The sequence below is a fragment of the Microtus oregoni genome, unplaced genomic scaffold (genome assembly GCF_018167655.1).
Source record: "Microtus oregoni isolate MIOR12 unplaced genomic scaffold, Mior012 000022F_ref0000154, whole genome shotgun sequence".
In the NCBI taxonomy this organism is placed as follows: Eukaryota; Metazoa; Chordata; class Mammalia; order Rodentia; family Cricetidae; genus Microtus; species Microtus oregoni.
In genome coordinates, this window is record NW_024543081.1 from 11,137,413 (window position 1) to 11,158,728 (window position 21,316).

The window sequence follows — 21,316 nt, forward strand, 5'->3', positions numbered from 1 at the left end:
TGGTTCAGAGTTGTTTCTCGGCCAGATAACAAGACTCAGCCACACACCAAACAGGTCAGCCTGAGGCTCCTTCTCAGGCGAATTCTCCACTCTGCCTCTACCAAGGCCCGAGTACTGCACGTGGTCGCACCCCCCCCCCCCCCCCACAGCTTCACCAAGTGCTCACTGCACACTGGTACTTCGTGAGCATCCATCACTCTCATCTGAGCAACGGGCCCGTGGTGCCGAGGTCAAGGGTATGGATTATCCCAGTCTGCATACATGCAAGTGGGGGCGAGAGGTCAGTTCACCAGTGACTCGGCGGGAAATGCAGAAACCACACTTGTATGTGGCCATCAGTTGCTGAGCTGCTTAGGAGGGCCCTGCCCGCAATAAGTGGAAATGAAGGAGTGGCCCACCCAATGGAGGAGTGACTTCACACCTCGAGTTACAAAGAACTGCTACTGTCCACCAGCCAGCCAGCTGAATGGTCAAGCAAGGGGCTGGAACTTGGATGATAGCCCTTCTATCCCAGACCCTCACTCATCCCTAGGATTTGTCAAGTACACCTGTGGGCAGCAAAGGACCAGCAGACTGCAGCCACCTGGTTGCTCTTAGTCCCAGCCCACTGCTGGCCACGTTAGCCAGTCACTTGGTTAAGAGACTATAGAGGTATACTACAGACTCACACAGCCTGTTAGGTGGTACCAATCTGTGTTTATTGAATAACCTATGTCCAGCACATGGTGAATGTGTCAACATCAAGGAAGACATAGGTGTATCCCCTGTTCAGTGAAAAACCACCCTCCCACCCCCCCAACAAGGAGAAAAGGCACAGTATATACACAAGACATAAAGGCTGGGCTGCCCCGTGGGTGGGGGCCATAAATTACAGTGATAGCTGGGGAGAGACAGAGGATAGGATAGGTGGGGTCCAAGCACAGGAAGGGCCCACCCCTGCCTGCTCTCTGCTTCAACCAGCTTGAAGGGAAGAGAAGCACAAGGTGGGAGAATTCCTCTTAAGTCTCTCAGGAAGCCCTGACCAAGCAGTCCAGAAAAGCAGGACCACTCTTCTTCCTAGGACTCCCCCATCCCAAGGCAAGAGACCTGATTCCTACCCTGAAAAAGAGGCTTGCTGCTGGGGAGGGTTTGGGACCAGTATCTGTCACTCTGGCTTATTCACAGACAGGAATTCAGGATAAAAATACACTATACGGGAGGTAGGAGTTAGGCTGAGCTAGGAAGGAACAAATAATCATGCTGAAGAAAGACCCCTGGATCCCAGGCCCAATGGTGGCTTCATCCTGTCCAGCCCCTTGGGCCTCCCTGAGCTCAGGCTGCCATCTCAGGGGGTGGAGGAGTGGGAAGGAACAGGACAATTAAATAAGATACCATTTATTTTTTAAAAAATTAAAAAACAATGCCAACATTATTTCATCCATCCCTAGACCTGCCCCTGCCTCCCACCCACCTCCCAGGGCTGGGCTCCCTTCCTTCCCTGGCTGTCCCTTGTAATGACAAGAAAACAATGAACAGGCTTAGTCAGGCACAGGGGAGGAATGCAGACCCAGGGAGAGAAATAAAGATGCCACAGCAACTTTGCCCTGTATCGTGGCAGGCCCAAGCACACACATATAAAAACACCTGTATAAAAAGGGGCATGCTAGATAAGTCCAGAATGCAAAATGCTCTCTGGTGCACAGAGACCTAGTTCCCAGAGAAAGCCTGATAAAAAAAAAAAAAAACAAAAAACAAAACATAAAAAAACAAACAAAAACAAAACAAAACAAAAAAACGAAGAGGCAGAGAGGGAGACACTCAAGAGTCTCCAGAGGGCTGGGGAAGGGGCTCGGCAGCACCCTATGTTGCTTTCAAGTGAGGAGATCACCCCATTCCTGCTCAGGCCACCTGGGCTGAGACCACAGCAGTTGTAAGGAGCTCTGCCCATGGTCCTACCGGCCTGAAACGATCCAAAAACCTTGGCAGGTACAGCTTAGAAAGTCAGTCTTTCCTTCATCCTCACAGCTCTTGGAGAAGGAAGAAAAACAGATGGGCAGACAGTCTGAGACACAGAGGGAAGGTCCTGGGAGAAAGGGACAAAGGTGGAAAGAGGTGGACCAAGCCTGTACGTGGTCAGGAGGCAGCGATGGCAGTGCCACCACCCAGCTTGACAATCATCTGCTGGCAGTCATTGCAGGAACGTCGGTCACCCACCTTCTCCAGGGTGCGGGCAGCTTCAGCCAGCAGCACTGCCCGCTGGCCTGGGGAAGACAGGAAAGAGAGGGGAAGATGGCGGCAGGCCAGCAGGATAGCAGTAGCTCGCTCTCGTTGGCCAGGCCAGGTGTCTACGTCTCCTGTGGGAATGAGATTTATGTAAGCACTGTCCCAAGGACTTGATGTGGCCTCATTTGCTGAACTCACCCCGTCATCCTGTGAGGAGGTATGTTCTGCTCTTTCCCTAGTCCTCCTCACAGGACAGCAGATGAACTTGGCAGGAATTCCATACAGTCACTTGTGGGCTGAGTATTAGAACCTATGCAACTTCTACCCTGTTCCTGCACTGGATGACACCCTAAGCCCCATTCAACGACTACTCAGCTAACACCATTCCTGCTGCCTACAGAGACAAGTGCCAGCTCCTTTCATTCCCACTAAGTGGCCAAGAGAGTCAAGTGTGAAGAGCACTTCCCCAGATGCCAGGACTCCATCCTCTCTGCTCCGAGCACAAGGCTATACCAGGCCTGTGGTAAGGGAGCTGCTAGACTCACCATGCTTGGTGTTCTGACTGGTACGCCGCCGTAGGCTATGCTCCAGTAGCTGGTGTGTTCGTGTGGGGCTGGCTCCTGCCATCAAGCGCACAGTGGCTTCATGCAGGAACACCTGGCAGGTACAAGGACCACAGTCAACTCTTAAGGTCTGGCCTGTCTAAGCCCAGTAGGTACTTCCCAAGCAATTTCCTCCGCTACCTGATGCCTCCTCTCTTTTCTCCATACCACCCTGCCGTTCTTGCTCCTGGAAAGCAATGTAGCTTGTCCTCAAGCCAAGCTAGAAACCTAGATGAACCATAGGAACGGGGACAGAGCACAGGCCAGCTGCTGGGCAGGAGCAGTATTAGATGAGCCAGAGGCAAGGGGTAGCTTTTCCTGCTGGCCGCAAAGCCCTGAGGTGTTCTCTAGGGTTTGCAAGCTAGTTAGGGTGAAGCCCTGTCCTTGAAGGCTGTGTTCCAGTCAGACAAAAGGACAAAGGAAGAGAGAGGGATGAGGGGGGACAGCCAGGCTGGTATCAAGTTCAATATCTTATTTCTTCAGAAAGGAATGGAGTCTAGACTCACAGTCTTATTTGACCGTTTGACATTGCAATACAACACTGTTTTCTACCAGGGTCATGCCTAAGAACCGGACAATAAGGCTGGTCTTCCCTTTCCTTCCCCCACTTCCCACTGGCAAAAGATCATACATGTAAGAAATCTCATTTGTGATTTTTTTTTTATTAATACAGGGTTTCTCTCTGTAGCCCTGGCTGTCCTGAAACTTCCTATGCAGACAAGGCTGGCCTCGAATCCAAAAGATTCACCTGCCTCTGTCTCCTGGGTGCTGGGATTACATGCTTGGCTTTTAAATTTATCATCTTGAGTTGAGCCATTCGTTCTTGTTTGTCACATGTGGGCTGTAGATTGGTTGGTCAGACCTGGCACATGTTTCCTGGGATAAGTCAGCAGTTCTTTTTTTGACTTTGAGACAGGGTCTCACTGTGTAGTCCTAGAACTCTTGTTGTAAACCAGGATGGCTTCAGAGATCCACCTGCCTCTGCCACCCAAGTGCTAGGATTAAGGTATGAGCTATCATGCCTGCTGAAAAAAAAAATTATTTTTTGTGTGTGAGTATGTGAGTGTGGGCAGAAAATGCCACATTATGCACGTGCTCTGAGGATGACTATGGGTGCTCTCTCCCTCCACCATGTGGGTGCTGGGGATTGAACTCAGGCCCTGAAGCTTGATAGCAAGTGTCTTTCCCTGCTGAGCCATCTCTCTGGCCTAGACCAGCAGCTTTTAGGTAAAGAGAATCATTGGTGCATGGAGGCCCAGGTCTAGGTCTCTAACTTGTTTTTCTAAGGCTTTACACATGCCTGCCAAGCTCTCCACATGGTGCTGTATCCTCAGTCTTTTAAGCATTGAGATATGGTTTTTGTGGAGGTTGGCACTGAATTTGCAATATTCCTGCTCCAGCCTCTGGAGTAGCTAGTGATACCACTCAGTGATGCTGGGAGGGAATGGGGGCACTGAAGCCTCCTGAGCAACAACAGGCATGAAGGGAGCGCATCTGTTTTTTTCAAGTTGAGACAAGCTGGAGTTCTCTGAGAAAAGGCGAACACAACTGAGAAAATGCCTCCATAAGATTGACATGCAAGCCTCTGAGGCATTTTTTTTAAAGATTTATTTATTTACTATGTATACAGTGTTCTGCCCGCACACTAGATCTCATTATAGATGGTTATGCACCACCATGTGGTTGTCAGGAACTGAACTCAGGACCACAGCCAGTGCTCTTAACCTTTGAGCCACCTCTCTAGCCCAAGGGAGGGCATTTTAATGGAGGTCTCTGATGTCTCCTGAGTGCATTCCATTAGGTCAATGTGGCCTAAACCTTGGGGCACACTGTCCCCTTTTGTTTTTAGGTGAGGTAAGGTCTCATGGAATCCACGCTGGCTTCAAACTCACTATGTAGCCCAGGTGACTTTGGGTTCCTGATCCTTCTGCTCTTTTCTCCCAAGTGCGAGGACTGTAGGTGTGCGCCCTCACACTAGAAGAGTCAAGTGGTGTGGGGACTGATGTGGGATCTGTGCACTCCAGGCAAGCACACTATCCATTCGGCTACTTCCCTGCAGCCAGTGCAAGGCTCTGAGGACTGTATCCTTCTACTATGCCAATTGTCTTGGCTTGCTGCACAGAGCGGTCAGTACAACCCCGAGGCTATACCTTAGGATAAAGAATTCCTTCCCCAGCAATAGCAGAGGAAGCAGGCAATGCTGTGGAACACTGGCTGCTGGGAAGGACCTAGCCAGTGCACTCTATAGATTCGACTCTGGAACACACAGAAGCTACAATAGCCTCCATGAGCTCTGCACAGACTAGGCTCACCCACTTCCTGTCATGGAGCTCATGAGGTGTCAGCTCTCTTGTGAGGATCTATATGCAGTTACTGATGGATGGGAGATGGACAGACATTATCATCAGCGGTGTAGCCAATGGTAAAGTCCCATGAACCTACGAACAAACTTGATGAAAATCACTGGGTCATTAAAAAAAACAGCCGGGGAGATGAATGGGAGCTGCAGGAGTGGGAAGAAGAGGGCAACAGGAGTGACTAGGAGCAAAGTACATTCTATCCATATGTATCACACTTGGAAATGTCACAATGAAACCCATTATGTATAATTAATATACTCTAATAAAGCAAAAAATGAACCGAAGGACATGCCAATTATGATTATTACACCTTATGTACATATTAGCTTATAATATATGTATTATATATAAAACCTATAAATATGTACAATTATTATGTGTCAAATAAAAAATTTAAATATGCTCTTATGATGGGCATGGTGGTGCACCCTTTAATCCTAATTGGGGAGGCAGTCGGATGTATTTCAGCAAGTTTGAGGTAAGCCTGTTGACATAGCAAGTTCTAGCCAACCCCTTGCCCCCAACTTGAAATGTTTAATACAACCTAGGCTTGGAGGTAGGTGCTTGTAATTCCATATATAAGGTGCTGAGGCAGACTGAGACAGGAGGATTACTTGAGCCCAGGAATTCAAAACCAGCCTAGGCAATATACTGACTCTGCTTAAAACAAAAAGAAAATGCCCAGTATATTATTCTAATGAGCAACATAAAGAAGGAATGACCTGCGTCTAGGATAAGTGCGGTTGTGCAGCAGTCCTCAGAGGCTTATCGGCAGCCAGAGCGGGGGCTGCTGGGAAAGCAGTTCCCAAGTGACTTAGCGGTAGATCATGGTGAACTTCACTTTGAATGAGGCTCTAGGATAAGGGTGCCCCTGACAACTAGCTATGACTGTCAGGCTCCCCTGTGGCCAGGACTGGGAATGCCTCAGTTGTTCCTCTGCCCACTGAACGCTCTTGCGTGCCTGACTGGTGACACATGGCTCTGGGCTGAGCACACAGGAATACTCAAAGGAACACATGGCACCCAGTTTAACGTTGGTTCCAGTAGGTGCCTGACAGGTCATATGGCTGACTTCAGAGAGCCAGTTTCTCAACATATGCCTATGAAGGGACCTGGAGCTCAGTACCTACAGATGCTAATCTGCACACCCCACCAGTCTACTAGGCCTCACCTTGCGGTATGCTGGGCGGAAGCTATGAGCCAGTCTGCGCAGGCTGCCCAGGTCTCGCTGGAAGCCAGCCAGCTCAGTGCCTGATGCATGGTAGGTCTCACCCAGGCCCTGGCTGGTGCCGGCCTGCTTTTGCCACAGTGCTGTCCTCAGAGACAGTAGTAGGTCACAGGTAAGCAGCTGGACCACCTAAGGAATAAATCAAAAAGAAGAGACAGGTGATTGGCCTATGCCTAATGCAAGAATCCTGGCACCTTGCCAGACAGCCTGCTTCCATCAGCTTAATACTCAGTAGCTCTAGGGCCTGAACCCAGGTGCAAAACCCAGGGGCTGGAGTTGAAAGAACAGCTGTGAAGAATGCTAATTCTTGTCCCAGGAGAGAGGTGGTCTGCTCTCATCATTCTGCAGGTAAGAAAATAAAAGCCCTAAAAGGGGCAGGGCACAGGTAGTATGGGTCTCAGGGCACCTTGTGGGAAACTCCCATGACTAGTCTGGAGGATAGGTCACCCAAAGGAACCAAGGCTTCCCCCTCTAGCAGTAAAGCCTAGAGGAAGAAGGTAGGGGGAAGGAAGAAGGGGACAAGAAGGTGGAACATCATGAAAACAGAACACTGGTAATCAGGCTGGAGTCAATGACCTGAACTCCCAGGTTTCCCATGTAGCAGCTACACGACCCTGGCATGCTGACTTAACCTAAGCCTTAGTTTCCTCATCTATAAAATGGGAATGGCAGTACAGCTGTATGAGCATTTTAGGAAACAGCACTCTGCATGCACGCCATGAGCTGGATGTACTCTGCAACCGCTGACAAGGTTACTACTCCTGCCTACTTGCTCCCAATAGCCCAATAGTACCATGTGCAGCAGAAAGACGAGAGAGACCCTGAATGGATCACACGGATTCCCTGCAGGCCACTTTCATCTCACCTAGGTTGTTTCTCCTTTCCTGCAGGCATCGGACTTGGGGTACCATGCAGCCCAGACCTGTACTGCCCCATCCCTGCACAAGGCCCTAACCCTGGGCCATTATCTTATGGCTGCGGAGGGCCTCAGGGGAGTGCAAATGAGAAACACTCCTCCTACCAAAGCTGGCGTTTCTAAGCTGTAGATGGTGGAACAGCATCTTTGTGTGTGTCAAAGTAGCCTGGACTGGATCTTGCTCTTTGACCACGCTTTTCTAGGCCCATTCTCCCACCCTGAACTGCTACCTAGGAACCACAGTTCCAAGGATGGCAACTACAAGCCTTTCTAGTTCCTCAATACGGCTGACAATGGTTTCCTCATGAAGATATACACAGAGGAGACCCACGGGAAGCCCAACAGTGGCTTGCCATCTAGCATGTGATCTACAAAACCTATCCTTGTAAGGTTCACATGCTATCCTGACTTCAATAAAGCACCCACACCTGCTGACAACCACTACCTTGAAAATCCAGCCCAGCCACTTGGGACTAAACCTCAGAGAGCAGCTAGTTCTAATCTTCCAAAAAGGTCCCTGTCCCTCCTCTCTGGAATTACAGCACACATTTCCTAGGGGCCCAGCTGTGACATTCTATCCTTCTCACTCTCCCAGGATGATTCAGCCTTTAGCAGTGCCTTCAAACCAGGGTCCTCTCCAGTGATAAGCCCACTGGCCACAGAAGAGTGGGAAGCCAGGGCAGGCCTCTGGGATGCACTGTGGAAACATTGCACAGGTACTGCAGGAACATGCAATGCAACTACAATGCACCCCAGCAGCCCGCGGAGCTGTGCGGCTGACCATGGAGGTACCATAGTTGTATGCTGCCTCAGTTCTTAGGGAACTATAGTCTGAGATAGTAGCACACACTACCTGAAGCAAATGTAGAGCTGTGGCCAGTTCATTTGAGGCTAACAGGAGGCTGCCAGCTAGAAAAATCTGGGATTAAGGGAGGCAAGGAGAGGGGAAGGTGCAAACACATTTGCTCCAGGAACCAGGAGATATGCCTGCCCCAGTAGACTCCATTCTGGGAAGGGAACTACTATTCTGGCTTCTGTGTCTCATAGACAACCCAACAGCTAGGTAAACTTGGGGCAGGAGTGTTCATACAGACAAACTCAAGGTCCCACTCACATGGTTAAGTGAAGGATCAGAAGTAGCTCCACTGACATTGAGACTGCTCCACAGGTGACCACTGGCCCTCTCACAATGACAGAAGGAATTCTGTTGCCCATCTCCTTTCCCAGAGAGTGAGGCGTGCATGGCTCTACAGGCATAGAAGACAGCCTTCACCAAGGGACTCCTAGAGCAGTAACCAGAAGGTGAGAGCGGGAAGAGCACGTTAGCTGGGTAACAAACAGATGGATGAGCCTAAGATTGGGATTGTCACATCCTCTATCACTGTGTTACCTGTTGTCACTGTAATAATGTCACAGTGGTATCCTGTAGCTAGCATCAGATGGAAAACACTGGTTTTGAACCAAGTCAAGCCTTTACCTGTCCAGTACTCCTTCACTTGGTGCTAGAGGTGACCAGAGACCCAGATTTGTTATTAAAGTCTCTGGATTGAGGAGAGAATGGACGTGGTGGCATTGGGTAGCAAGGGTTCCCACTCATCAGTTCTCAACAGCAGAAGAGTCGAGAACAAGGGTAGGGATGCCCACAGCCGAGAACAAGGTAGGGATGCCTACAAGGCACCTTTGCTATCTGCTGAGGTTCTGTGGCTCAGTGGCCAAGTGACTTCAGATAACCTACCTGTTGAGCTTTGGAGACTCCTGGTGAGTCAAGTAAGACACACTCAGGTGGAAGAGCTACTGCAGGGCAGGTACAGGACTGGGTATTTATTGGATGGAGACTTAAAAATAGGGCCACTTAAATGAAACTGGGACAGCTTGAACTGCTTACTCCTACTCTTTTCAGCCCTTCTGTGCTCTGGGTAGAATTCTACTTGACAAGAAATGTGTTTTGGCTTTCAAGACAGGACCCCAGGTGGACTTTTTGCCTTATAGCATTTTATAATTTTATAAAATTATAAAGCAGCCAAATCTAACCACAAACAGCCAGGTTATCAGCAGATAGGTCGCTTATCATTAACTGTTAGACATATCTAAGGTTCAGATACAAGCGTCAAAAAGAATGTCAAAGTATCTGGCTATGCCTCATGCTATAGGTACTTTAGTAATAAAAAAAAGCTGGGGGCTGGAGAGATGGCTCAGCATGGAAAGGTGCTTGCCATCAATCCCAATGGCCTTCTGGTCCCCAGAACCCACAGAGTGGAGGAGAAAACACCATTTCTGTAAGCTGTCCTCTGACTTTTTTATGTGTGCTATGAGAAGCACATATTTGAGTAGACGTGTACACGTACACACACACACACGTACACACACACACACACACACACACACACACACACACACACACCTACCCCTGACAGGGCTGATGGGGAATAGAGAGGAGCTATAAGAAAACTGGAAATGGAGTTCATACAAGTTGATGGACTTCCTTGAAGTGGCCACAGCTACACCACATTGGTGTTTCTGAATTTGCAGGGGGCTATGCTGTTTTCATTTCCTCTATATTACATGGCGTTATGGAGCAGAAGGGAAGAGGCAGCCTAATCATTGTGATAGCTGATCGGGCTCCTGAAGAGCTATACAGAACACAGAGAGAGGCCTTTGCTGACCCAGATCACATCTCTGTGGTTCCTTTGCCCCTCCTCCAGCTCCCATCTGTCGTCCAGTTCTGACCCCAGATCAACATGGCTGTCCGGACCTGTTCCCTTCTGCTACCTCACATAAGATTCCCTTGGAGAGGAATAGATGAACAATCAAGGAGCTCACGCACTCAGTCACTTCCAGGGCCTTGGGGACTCGTTCTACTTCAGTAAAATGAGAGCGCACAGCAGCATCATCTCCCTGGAGCCAGCTGATGGCCATAGTGATTGCAGATGTCCACCACCTACAGATGATATCTGGACCTGCATGGGAACAGCAGCAGGGAGCACCCATTAGTACACACTGGAACCAAGTCTGAGGAACTCTGGTCACAGGACCTGACCCTCACTCAGCACGAGTCATCTTTATTTTGTGGTGATGGGTAAAGATCTTTGGGTTAGCCTCCTACATGATCAAGAACCTTAAAATGTTTAATACTATTAACCCATTAATCTCGTATTTGGTACTCTATCATTAGAACACTGGTTTGAACAGAAGTTTAACAAAAATGTTTTTTAATGTTAGATTTTTACTTGTTTATTTTTTGAGACAGGGTTTCTCTGTGTAGTCCTGGCTGTCCCGAAACTTGCTCTGTAGACCAGGCTGGTCTCAAACTCAAGAGATCTGACTGCCTCTGCCTTTCCCTCCCAAGTGTGGAGATTAAAGGCATCCACAGCCACTGCCCTGCTAAATGCTAGATTTTTGAAAAAGTTAATGACAGCATCTCACTATGTAGCCCTAGTTGGCTTGGAACTCACATTGAAGAACAGAGTAGCCTCAAACATAGAGATATATCTGCCTCTGCCTCCCAAGTATTAAGATTTAAAGGTACGTTCTACCATGCCTGGCCGGTTTTGTTTTTTTAAACAGGATCTCAGCATGCAACTAACTTTGAATTTGTGGTGATCCTCCTGCTTCAGTGTCTCAGTGTGGGATTACAGATGTGCAATAACATGTTAATGTTTTGTTGGTTTGCTTTTAAACATCTATTCTCTTTTTAGATGATGTGTATGTGGGTGTATGCATATGAGTACAGGTACCCAGAATTCAGAAGCGGGCACTGCGTCTCCTGGGAGCTGAAGTTACAGGTAACTGTAAGCTAATATTGGTGAGGAGAACCAAACCAGGGTCCTCTGGAAGAGCAGCAAGGACTGAGCTACCTCTCCATTCTCATCCAGCTTGTTATTCTTTCTGTTTGTTTAGTTCGAGGCAAGGTATCTGAACAGAGGAACTCACTCTGCAGACCAGGCTAGCCTCAAAATCTCAGAGATTTATCTGCTTCTGTCTCCCAAGGGCTGGAATTACAGGCATGCACCACCATTCCTGGCTCAGCTTGTTCTTAAGTGTAAATGTAAGGTAAGGTCTAATAGGGACTGGTCTTAAAGAGGTATAGCAGCAGATCCATTCTATGCTTACATTGCTACAGTTTTCCTTCTATGAGCCCCAGGTTCTCAATTGTAAAACTCTGTTACCACAAATCTCACAAGACCAGTGAGGGGCAGCCAGTGACAGAAAAAAAGCAAGAACACGTACTCTTCTCAACTCAGAAGTCAACAGAGTCCACACTTCTCTCCCTCGGAAGAGCGGGCAGAGGGTAGCTTGGCAACCCCTACCCTCAGGTGCTTTAGAAGCTGAGAAGTGGCAGCTGATGTGCTGTCATTCTGATGGCAGTTTAGAGAGAGAAATCTCAGCTCTGTAGTCAGCAGGGGAGTGTGCACCTGAGGCAGTGGGGGAGCTGGGTGGCACAGATGCACAGACAAGAGTCTTCACAGGCAGAAGCATTAGGACCCAGCTCCAGGGGCTTCTGTGGTTAGGGTAAAAACCCAGCAGCCCCAGGTACTCACTCTTGTTCCTGGTCCTGTGCATCTGAAAAAGGTCCTGACATGAACTACCTGGCCAGGGCCCCAGTGGGGTACTCCACCACTCACTGTTCCATTATTTTCCGCTCAAAGAATGCTGCCCATGAGGGATAACTGGGCTGGGCAGCCTAGAGAACACAGATAAGGACCAAGGACCAGGGAGGAGGCTTCAGGACATGTTCCTCACTTACTCTGGGTCCACATCAGATGGGCAAAGGGCTGGACAGAGCCACCCACAGATACTCACCAAGGGCTGACTTGAGCACAGAACTGCTGGAGAATGGTGGGGTCACAAACCCCACAGAATCCACAAAAGAATGAAGTAATTTCAAATATTCTAGGGCACTGGAAAATTCACTAAAAAGAAAAGAAAGGGTCTCATGTGTATAACATACTGAAAGACCATACTTATGTACGGTCTTACATAACACATAAATTCTTACATCTCTAAGCTTGGCTGTTACAGATCCAGTGCCAAGAATGAATGGCCCTTTGTGGCTCCTTTTCCCCACCACCCCAGAATCACCCAGTTCTGCCCATGCATACCATATACATGCTTGGCATGCCAGCCTCTGTCAAGCATCTCTAGGCAGCACTGATATTCTTCTGTCTACCAGGACCGTCTACTTTGAAGGCCAGTATCCTTCTATAGTGGACACCCTTGACTCCTCTTCCTCCAGACTAGATACTAATGCCACACTCTTCCAGAAATGTCCTACTGCATAGGTAGAACTGCCCCTCCCTCAGGGCCCAGGCCTTGTGTGAGTAACTTTAATACCTTTCTGTTTACCAGGTCTTCATCTGTGAAAGAAAGGCCATGTTCAGTAACTATATAAGAATTTAAAGACCGCATGCTCACACAGAGCTGGGTCTCCAAGTACTCTGGGCCAGATGGGCCTGCCTGGTGAGCTCTCCATATCTCACGCCTGTCTCTCTCAACACTTCACTGCTCTCTGTCCCCAAAAGCAAAGCGAATTCATCCAATTTCTAACCTGCTCTGACAACCGCCCCTGTTGGAAAAAGGATGTAAAAGGTGAAAAAGGACAATGTGGGGTTTAAATCAGAGCTCCATTTCCTGGCTGACAGTTTTGGTCTAGGAATGCTGCCCGAGGAGACTGGGGACTTTACCAGCTCTCATCCTCCTGGTCGCTTGCCTTCTTCTTAGTCTGAGGTTTCACCAAGGACTCCACGGCTTTTTCCAGAAGGTTTTTGCAGAAAGCCTGGTGGACCTGAGCAATGGGGTCAGCTGAACAGAAAGAAGGGTTAAATGGGTCTTACTTGTAAGAAACTAAAAAGGTGAACACCACATCTCAGAGGCCTTTTGTTTCTGTGACAACTGCTAGCCAAGGAAAGGGTGGCAGGGGCTCTGCAGCACTCCTGACTATAAAGAGCCCACTTCTCTCTACTGCAGAACCCATGCTAGCTATGCTGTGACTAAGCTGACTCATAAAGGGCACTGCAAACTTGTAATGGCTGACAAGTCCCTTTACCAGTAGGCCTGCATAGCATCACCAGCCTGATGCGGTTGAGAGGAGGGGGAATGTTTCTGGACATTTTCTCTGTGACAAAACTTAGTTCTGGGAGTGCAGATCTATAGAGCTCTACCCTGTGACAAGGCGGCCAGAAGACCTGAGATAGCCCCAGGTCTACCCTGTGACAAGGCTGCCAGAAGACTTGAGGTTACTTTTCCTTTCATTTTTTTATTCTTTGACTTTTGGTGTCAAACATAATCCTTATACTGCATAACAGTTATTAAAAAAAAGGTCCCCCCCGCAAAAAAAAACCCTGTTTGGCATCCATTCTGCACTCACAGAGTATGGTTCCTTGTCTCACAGCCTCTCCAAGAACAACACGAGGCAACAGTTCCCTGTGTGAGTCTACCCTGCCAGCCTCTGCACTCTAAGTCTGGGCCAGTCAATTCCAATCATTGTCACATGCCAGGGACAGAAAGCCTGCCTCTCCTTCTGATGCCTGGAGCCCTGTCCCTGTCACCATTCGGAGCCCTGATGACTGCCTGCCGCCTATTGTTCCCTGGCTGCTCCATATATGTCTGTCTGCTTCCCCAATGGGACCAGAAGGCCCCGAGGCCAGGGAACAGCAAATCCCACACCTTTCCCATCTTCCGAGAGTTCAGACAGGGGTTAAGAATACAGCTAGTCTTAATCAGAATTTACCATGTGTGGCCCTACTATATAGTGACCACAGGTGTTGACTGCCCCACACAGCAGAGCTATGAGCCGAACTAAGTTACAGACAGGCTCTGAGGAGGCTTGACCTCAGGAAACTTACTTAACATTTATGAGACCCAATCATTTGTGGAAAAAAAAAAAAGACAGGAAAGAACACTGATTAAGATGGAGACATCTGGGTCTCTTGTCTCTCTTGTCTCCAGCTCTGAGCAGTGGAGACAGCACTCACCTGGGTTCCTCTGGGCACAGTACAGACTCTCCTTGGCTGCTGACTTGACTGACCAGCTTCGCTCCATGAAAAACTTCTGACCCAACGGGTGGCAGAGCCAGCGCAGGGAGTCAGGGACAGTGCTGTGCTCTGGGCCACACAGACTCTGGGCACGATTAAGGAAGTAGCTCTGTGGAAAAAAGGACTAGGAGTGACACAAGGTAGCAGAATGCTGACAGCAGCTACTGTGCAGTCACCAGAAAGAAATGCTGGGGAAAGGGGGTCAACAGATGACAAGCTCTGCACGAACCCCTGGAAACGATCCCCTCATGAAAACGAGAAAGCAGCAAAGTTGGTTCTGGGGAACCTGTCACCAGGGAGCAGGGCCAAGGTACATGCAGCAGGGTTCCTGCTACATCCTGTCCAGCTGAGCCTGTCTGAACCTTCCAGAGTCTACTTCTCTTTCACATGCTAGTTTTCAACAGATGCTCACGTAGGAAGGGGCCTCCGAAGTCTCTAACTTTATCTGTGACCCTGCGAGTGCCTAGCCAAGCAGCCCCTCAACCATGGGACTTCTCAGGTGATTTAAACTGCATGTCCTTTAGAGTGTTTCTAGGTAAACTGTGTTGCTCAACTAGTTCGTCAGCTCTTAGCTGCATGTGGAAAGTCTGTGCACACCTAGAGCAGCTTTCAGTACCACGCCAGGCAGCAGGAGCCTTGCCAAGGACCATTTCATGTTTGTGTGCCCGTATGTGACTCTGAAAACGCTCTACAAAGAATCTTATGCCTTAGCTGCATGAGCCCCAACCTGAGAGGTAAAACCAAACAGGGGCTTCTTTTCCCCTAGGCAAACCTAAGGGTGCTAAGTATGTGCACCCACGTGTGTATCCCTAAGACCAGAAGAGGTGTCCAGACTCCTGAGACTGACCAGGTATGGGTGCTGGAAACCAGAGACTTGGCCTTTAACCAGTACTTGCAAGAACAGAAAGTACTCTTAGCCACTGGGCTGCCTCTCCAGCCTCAAATTAACATACAAAGGATCAGCTTTCATTAAGGCATTTTCAAACAGAGCATGTTGATTCTCCTCAGTTTCTGCCCACCCCCCCAACACCTGTCCACTTGTGGTAGCCTCCTGTTTCTGTATGTTCTAGCGAACACTGCTTGCCCAGTCTCTTTTCTAGTTTCACCCCCCGCCCCACTAGGAGATGAACAAGAACGTGGGACTCACCTCTCTGAAGCCATGCTACTTTGCTTAATAGAATAATTTTTGTTGAATATAAACGCCATATCAATTTTCCTACAAATTTCATGATTCAGTTTTCCTTCATAGCTGAATAACTCCATTACAGGTGTGTGTGTGTGTGTGTGTGTGTGTGTGTGTGTGTGTACACGCTATCATTATCCTATCAGTATCTGTTGATAGACATCTAGGCTAGTTTCATAAGAAAGGGACATTGACCCGAGTATGGTGGTGCACACCTTTCTTAAATCCTAGGACTAGGGATGCAGAGGCAGGAGGATCTCTGTAAGTTCCAGGTCAGTCAGGAGGTTACAGAGTGACCGTGTCTCAAATAGATGTTGAAAGCATCTTCTGGGAATACAAACCACCAGTGCCCTAGCTGGGAAAACTCTGCAGGACCCAGTGTAAAGCACACTCAAGGACAAGACTGTTTGTTGTTTTTAGAAACTTTCCCCCAATCCTGACACTGAGCTCTGTCATTTTCTGAGTGATAAAATTTCTACTCTAAAACTCATGGTTTCTGATCTATAAAAATGACTCAATCTGAACAGGGAGCTGAGCAGAGGTGGATGGGAAGAAGCATACATGGAGCTCACTCAGGGGCTGCTGGTCTGGGAACCTCCCCTTTCCGCTCAGGCACAATGAGGGCATCCATCTCATGGTCTGGTAGTCTGATGGTTCTGACCTTTAATAGACTTTAAGCAGCAATCAGCTAATGCAACAGCTTCAAAAAACTTGAATGCCAGAGTCAGAAATAGCACAGCCACTCCAGGATGCAATGGGGAGATTCCGAAGGGGAGCATGGGGACAGCTGCCTGGTTAAACTGCTCTACAGACACTGACTGACATTTTCATGGCAGTTTATGGGACCAGGAGAGCACTTCATTTAGATTCAGACAGACAGTGACACAGTCTCTTACTTACTTTCCAGCTTGGACAACAAGGTACTGTGAGAGCAAACAAAGCAGAACTCTGTGACCTGCTGAGACCTTCAAAGTGCTCACTGAAGCTGAACTAATAACTATCACTGCGGGACAACAAAGGCTGTGTGTGTGTGTGTGTGTGCGCGCGCGCGGCTGTGTAATTCTGGGGCCTCTTGCATCCCAGAACCTTCCAACAATTGACTCTCCAGGTCAAAGAGCTAGTCAACAAGGTAAGGCAGCTGTCCCAAAAGAAAATGAAAAAGGTTCTTAGAGGTCCAAATGTAACAAGGAGAAGCACAAAGAGTCTCTCAGGTCAGTTGGCAAGAAGAAGCTATAGAAATCGTTTAGAAAAGTATTAAATAAAAATAAATTTTAAAGCTGAACTTAAAAAAAAACAAATATTGAAATCATGTTGTAGGAGACAATTTTTTTTTTTTAACAGAATCTCGCTTTGTAGCTCTAGCTGGCATTGAATTCATAGAGATCCATCTGCCCCTGCCTCCTGAGTTCTGGGATTAAAGGCGTGTACCACTATGTCTGGCAGGACATTAAGAATTTTTAAAGATTTTATTTGTGTTTGTGCATATGAGTGTAGTGCCCACAGAGGCCAGAAGAGGGTGTTGGAGTCTCCTGAGCTGGAGTTACAGGCAGCTGTGGCACAGGTCTTTAATCTCAGCACTTTGGGAGGCAGAGGCAGGCAGAGAGCTCTGTGAGTTGAGGCCAGCCTGGTCTACAGAGCGAGTTCCAGTATAGCTGGGACTGTTTCAGAGAAACCCTGTCTCAAAAAACCAAAAACCAAATAAACAAGAGAAAGAAGTACTAGCTAATAACAAATCTCCATGGGAGGGTTGGGGGAGACCTGAGTTTAGTAGTTTGAACTAATAAGAAATATAAATCCAGGATAGACAGTACAACTTGGCTTCTAAAAGGGAAAATAATTTTTATTGTTCTTTTAATTTTCTCAGCTTTATAAGCCCAATTATATTGTTCCTAATTAAAAAACCACTTTCCCTGTAAATTTTATAGACAGGAGACCTCTCCAGAGCTGCAGCACAGAAGCCTCTTCTATAGCTCATCTGCTAATTGCCTGCTGTGAGAAGCCAGGCAGGAGCCCAGGGTTGCTTAGATCTTGAGAGCTTTCCAGTACTCCTGGACCAGGCCCAACTCCACTCCCCCATCACAGTTCACAAACTGTGTGTCAAGTACCCTAAGTGCCACATCAAGTGTTGGGGAGCCAAGTAAGATATAAAATTTTTGATGAAAACACGAATATTCAATATCATGTGGACATTATGTAAAATACTAGATCAGAGTGGAAAAGCCAGATTTGCACTGGAAAAGCCAGACCACACTACCTTCCTTTAAATGACATATTTTGCAAAGATGAGTTTTAGGAAGCTATTGGTTTTGTTTGTCTTATCTTGTCCTAAAAAGCAATTAGTATGTGAAAATCAGCAGGGAACAGGGAATGGTGTTGAGTCTGACTCTAAGATGTGGTGGAACATGTCTGTAATAGCCATACTTAAGAAGTGAAGGCAAGCTGAGTGTGGTGGCACACACATTTATTCCCAGCACCCAGGAGGCTGAGGCAGTCAAATTTTTGTGACTTTGACTTCAGCCTCATCTACGTATTGAGTTCAAGGTCAGGGGTAGATAAAGACTCTGAATTGAAAGGAAAGAAAGAAAAAGAGAGAGGGGGAGAGAGAAAGAAAGAAGGAATGAACAAATCAAAGAAGGAAAGAAAGAAAGAAAAGAAAAGAAGGGAAGGGCAGGAAGGGCGGAAGGAAGGAAGGAAGGAACGAACGAACGAACTGAGGCAAAGGACTGGAGATGACTCAGTAGCTAAGAGCATTGAATGTTCTTTCCAAGGACCCACACAGTGGCTCACAGGCATGTAACGTGGTGCATAGACATATATATATATATGCAGACAAAACATCCAGACACATAAAAATAAATCTTAAATATCTGTCTCGAAAATATACAAAAAATAAAGACATCATCTCTTCTTTCAATTGCATATATGCTCTTTTTACACAAAGCTGTTAAGACATAAATACTTTTAGGGTATTGGAACTACTAACCACTGAACAAACAAAACCAAACTGCCATTACTGACTGACCATAAAAACGTTAGTGCCACAGACAGAAAGTTTGGGAACTTCTAGTCTAAACTATTTTCAGAGGTGAGCCCTCTGTTTGCTTCCAATGCCTGGCTCATTTGCTAACTAAATCTAATTACCAAAATCAAAGTGTCTACCTGTAGGGAAAAAGGGCCAGCCAAAGAAACCCACCCTGGTCCTGAAACCAGAGTCAGTGAAAGGACACCCTGGCTCAAAGAGCTGAGCCAGTGAAAGAAATGCTTTAGCCCTGAACCCAACCAGAACCAAAGAAATCCACCCTGACTCTGAAACCAATGCCAAAGAAACACACTTTGGCCCTAGAATCAGTCAGTGAAAGAAATAAGCCCTGGCCTCAAAACTGGAGCCAAAAAGTTTAACAAGGCCAGTGAAAGAAGCACAGTGGCTCTAAAATCAGCCATCTCTGCCCCTGACCAGCTAAATTAACCAATTTCTGAGCTTACCAATTCCTCTTCTCCCTGGAAAAACCCCGCCCCTAAGAAGCCCTAAGAATCAGTTTCCAGCTGCTTTTCTTCCACCCTGGCAGAGGCAACCACTCTCCTTAATTCTTCCCTCCCAACAAATCTTGAATGAGGTTTGGATGAAGACCTTTTGTCGGTTGCTGGAGCCACGCAGGGTGAGATTGTAACACATTCGCTGGGGGAGCCTTCCCCTAGTAGCATAATACTTTCACCAGGGAAGCCACAGATTGGGAGGTGGGGGTAGGGGGTGGAGAGAGCTGAGCAGAACGGAGTTGCTACACACTCAGGAACTCCTGAGCCGAGTGGTAACTACTTAACCACTACTTCATGGGGGAAGCTCTCTCCTGCTGTAGCAGAGCTGTTACATTGGGGAAACCTTTCCCTAGAGCAGGGCTATAAGCTGCTACATTTACTGTGACCTGTGCCATTCCCTAGCTCCCAACTGCCAGAACACTCTTTCACCCAGCTGTAACACTCAGTATTTCTTGGCTCCTGACTATCAGGATCTCTTTCCATCTGATCCACAACAATGCAATGCTTACATTACCGTCTGCATCTCTTAATCTAGCTGCTCCAGAAGGGAGTAAACAGAAAGGGGTAGTCATTCTAGCCACCCATCACTCTTCTCCCTGACCTTATTGATTATGCAAATTGGGCAACATCAGAAGCACTGTCACTAGAGATGTCACTAGGGATTTAGTATGAGGAAGCCCAGAGATGGGTGACAATATAAAAATACTCCCCCTCTACCAGTTTGTAACAGCAAACACAAGAGGAAGCACTCCAAACATCCCTCAGCAGGGTTAACTACCTCTGCAGAACAAGATGCCCAAGACCTCTAAGTAAAAAAAAAAAAAAAAATCAAGAGGTAAACCAAGGTTTAAGGCAGAATCAACTACGCACAGGGGATTATAATGCTATGTTAATGTGCAGGAACTTCTAAGGAACTATATACTAAACTGCCAACTGAGAGGAAGTTACAGGCAGGGTGGTTTTCTTTCTTTCTTGAGATAAGGTTTGCTGTGTTGCCCAGACTAGCCCTGGACTTCTAGGCACAAGTGATCTTCCTGCTTCAACAAGGTATGCCACAGCCCCTAGCTTCTGGAGACAATTACAATGGAGCTGTTTTCCTGATCCTCAGCTGCCACATGTGTGCTTCTCAAACAGGCTGAATCCTTTTTAAAGGTAGCTGTAGTTTAGCATTAGCAACAGCTGAAGCTAAGTGGGCCTTCAGAGTGACAAGATGACCCTGTGTCAGCATGGACCCATGTGTTTTTCTGAATGCCTGAACCCTTGTGGGGCTGCTGTTAGATCGTTTGCTTTGTGTACTATCCCCTCAGGGAGTACCTGGTCCAGAACAGGAGTTAGGTAGGATTTGCTGAATAAATCAACCAAAGGATGTCTCATTTATGGTCATAAAGACAGTGGAGAGTTTCCGTGAGTTCTCTGTCCTGTAAACTACAATGGTCCACTTGAAGCAATGAATCGTGTTACCACACAGCGTGTTCTTGGTTTGTTCGCAGCATATCACCTCATTACCGACTGGCAACAAGCTGAGATAAGACAATTCCATTTTCCACATATCTAATGCGTTCAGTTATCTATGCAAAGTAAAGCGCTGAGTAAAATGCACCCATCTCTGCTAGAGCAAGAGAAAGGCTAAGCTCAGCAGATGCTACACAGACTAGCTGATAACAGGGGTTGGGAATCCACCAGCTGGGAACACCAAGCTGGCACCTTGCCAGGCAAGTGGGCCGTGCCTCCTAACTTCAGTTCCACCTTGCATCTGACCTGAGCTCTTTGCAGAGGGCTCCTAGCTTTTATTTCTGGGTTTATGGTACCAAGAGCAACACAAGGTGCCACCCAATAGTTTTTGGGTGAACTAAAGAGACAAGAGATGGAAAACACGAATCCCACATACAGGGGACTACACCTACAAACTGAAACTTTTACTTTAGTGCACCAGAATGTCCCCAGAAGGCTTTATGCCTGAAAACCCAGCAAGGGGAACATCTTGATGCGTTTTCTTCACTGCTCTAAGTATTCGTGGAGGAGCAAGTGAAAACCAACCCCGAAGTGGTGCAGCACATACTGCCTTTTAGCTCCAGGCTGGGAAGGTGCTCAGCAGAAACATTACAGCTTGAAGATGAAATATCGCCCACAGACTGTCTGAATACTTGGTCCTCAGCTGGTGGCACTGTTTTGGAAGTGGTGGAATTTTGAACATGGGGCCTACTTAGCAGATACAGAGATATAGAGGTAACTTTGAGGGTTATAGGCTGGTCCTGCTCTG

At 47.6% G+C, this 21,316-nt stretch overlaps 1 protein-coding gene across 1 annotated transcript in view; it reads right to left on the minus strand.

The window, feature by feature from the left end:
- Nucleotides 1-774: 774 nt before the first annotated feature.
- Srebf2 (sterol regulatory element binding transcription factor 2) overlaps nt 775-21,316 on the minus strand; it is a 58,122-nt gene continuing 37,580 nt past the window's right edge. The window contains exons 12-19 of the mRNA XM_041671906.1: nt 14,280-14,448; nt 12,990-13,107; nt 12,109-12,218; nt 10,133-10,265; nt 8,423-8,591; nt 6,336-6,521; nt 2,748-2,859; nt 775-2,333 (exon numbers count right to left, since the gene is read on the minus strand). Coding sequence (XP_041527840.1) covers nt 2,113-2,333; nt 2,748-2,859; nt 6,336-6,521; nt 8,423-8,591; nt 10,133-10,265; nt 12,109-12,218; nt 12,990-13,107; nt 14,280-14,448 — 1,218 coding nt within the window. The 3' untranslated portion in view covers nt 775-2,112. The remainder of the gene's footprint in view (nt 2,334-2,747; nt 2,860-6,335; nt 6,522-8,422; nt 8,592-10,132; nt 10,266-12,108; nt 12,219-12,989; nt 13,108-14,279; nt 14,449-21,316) is intronic.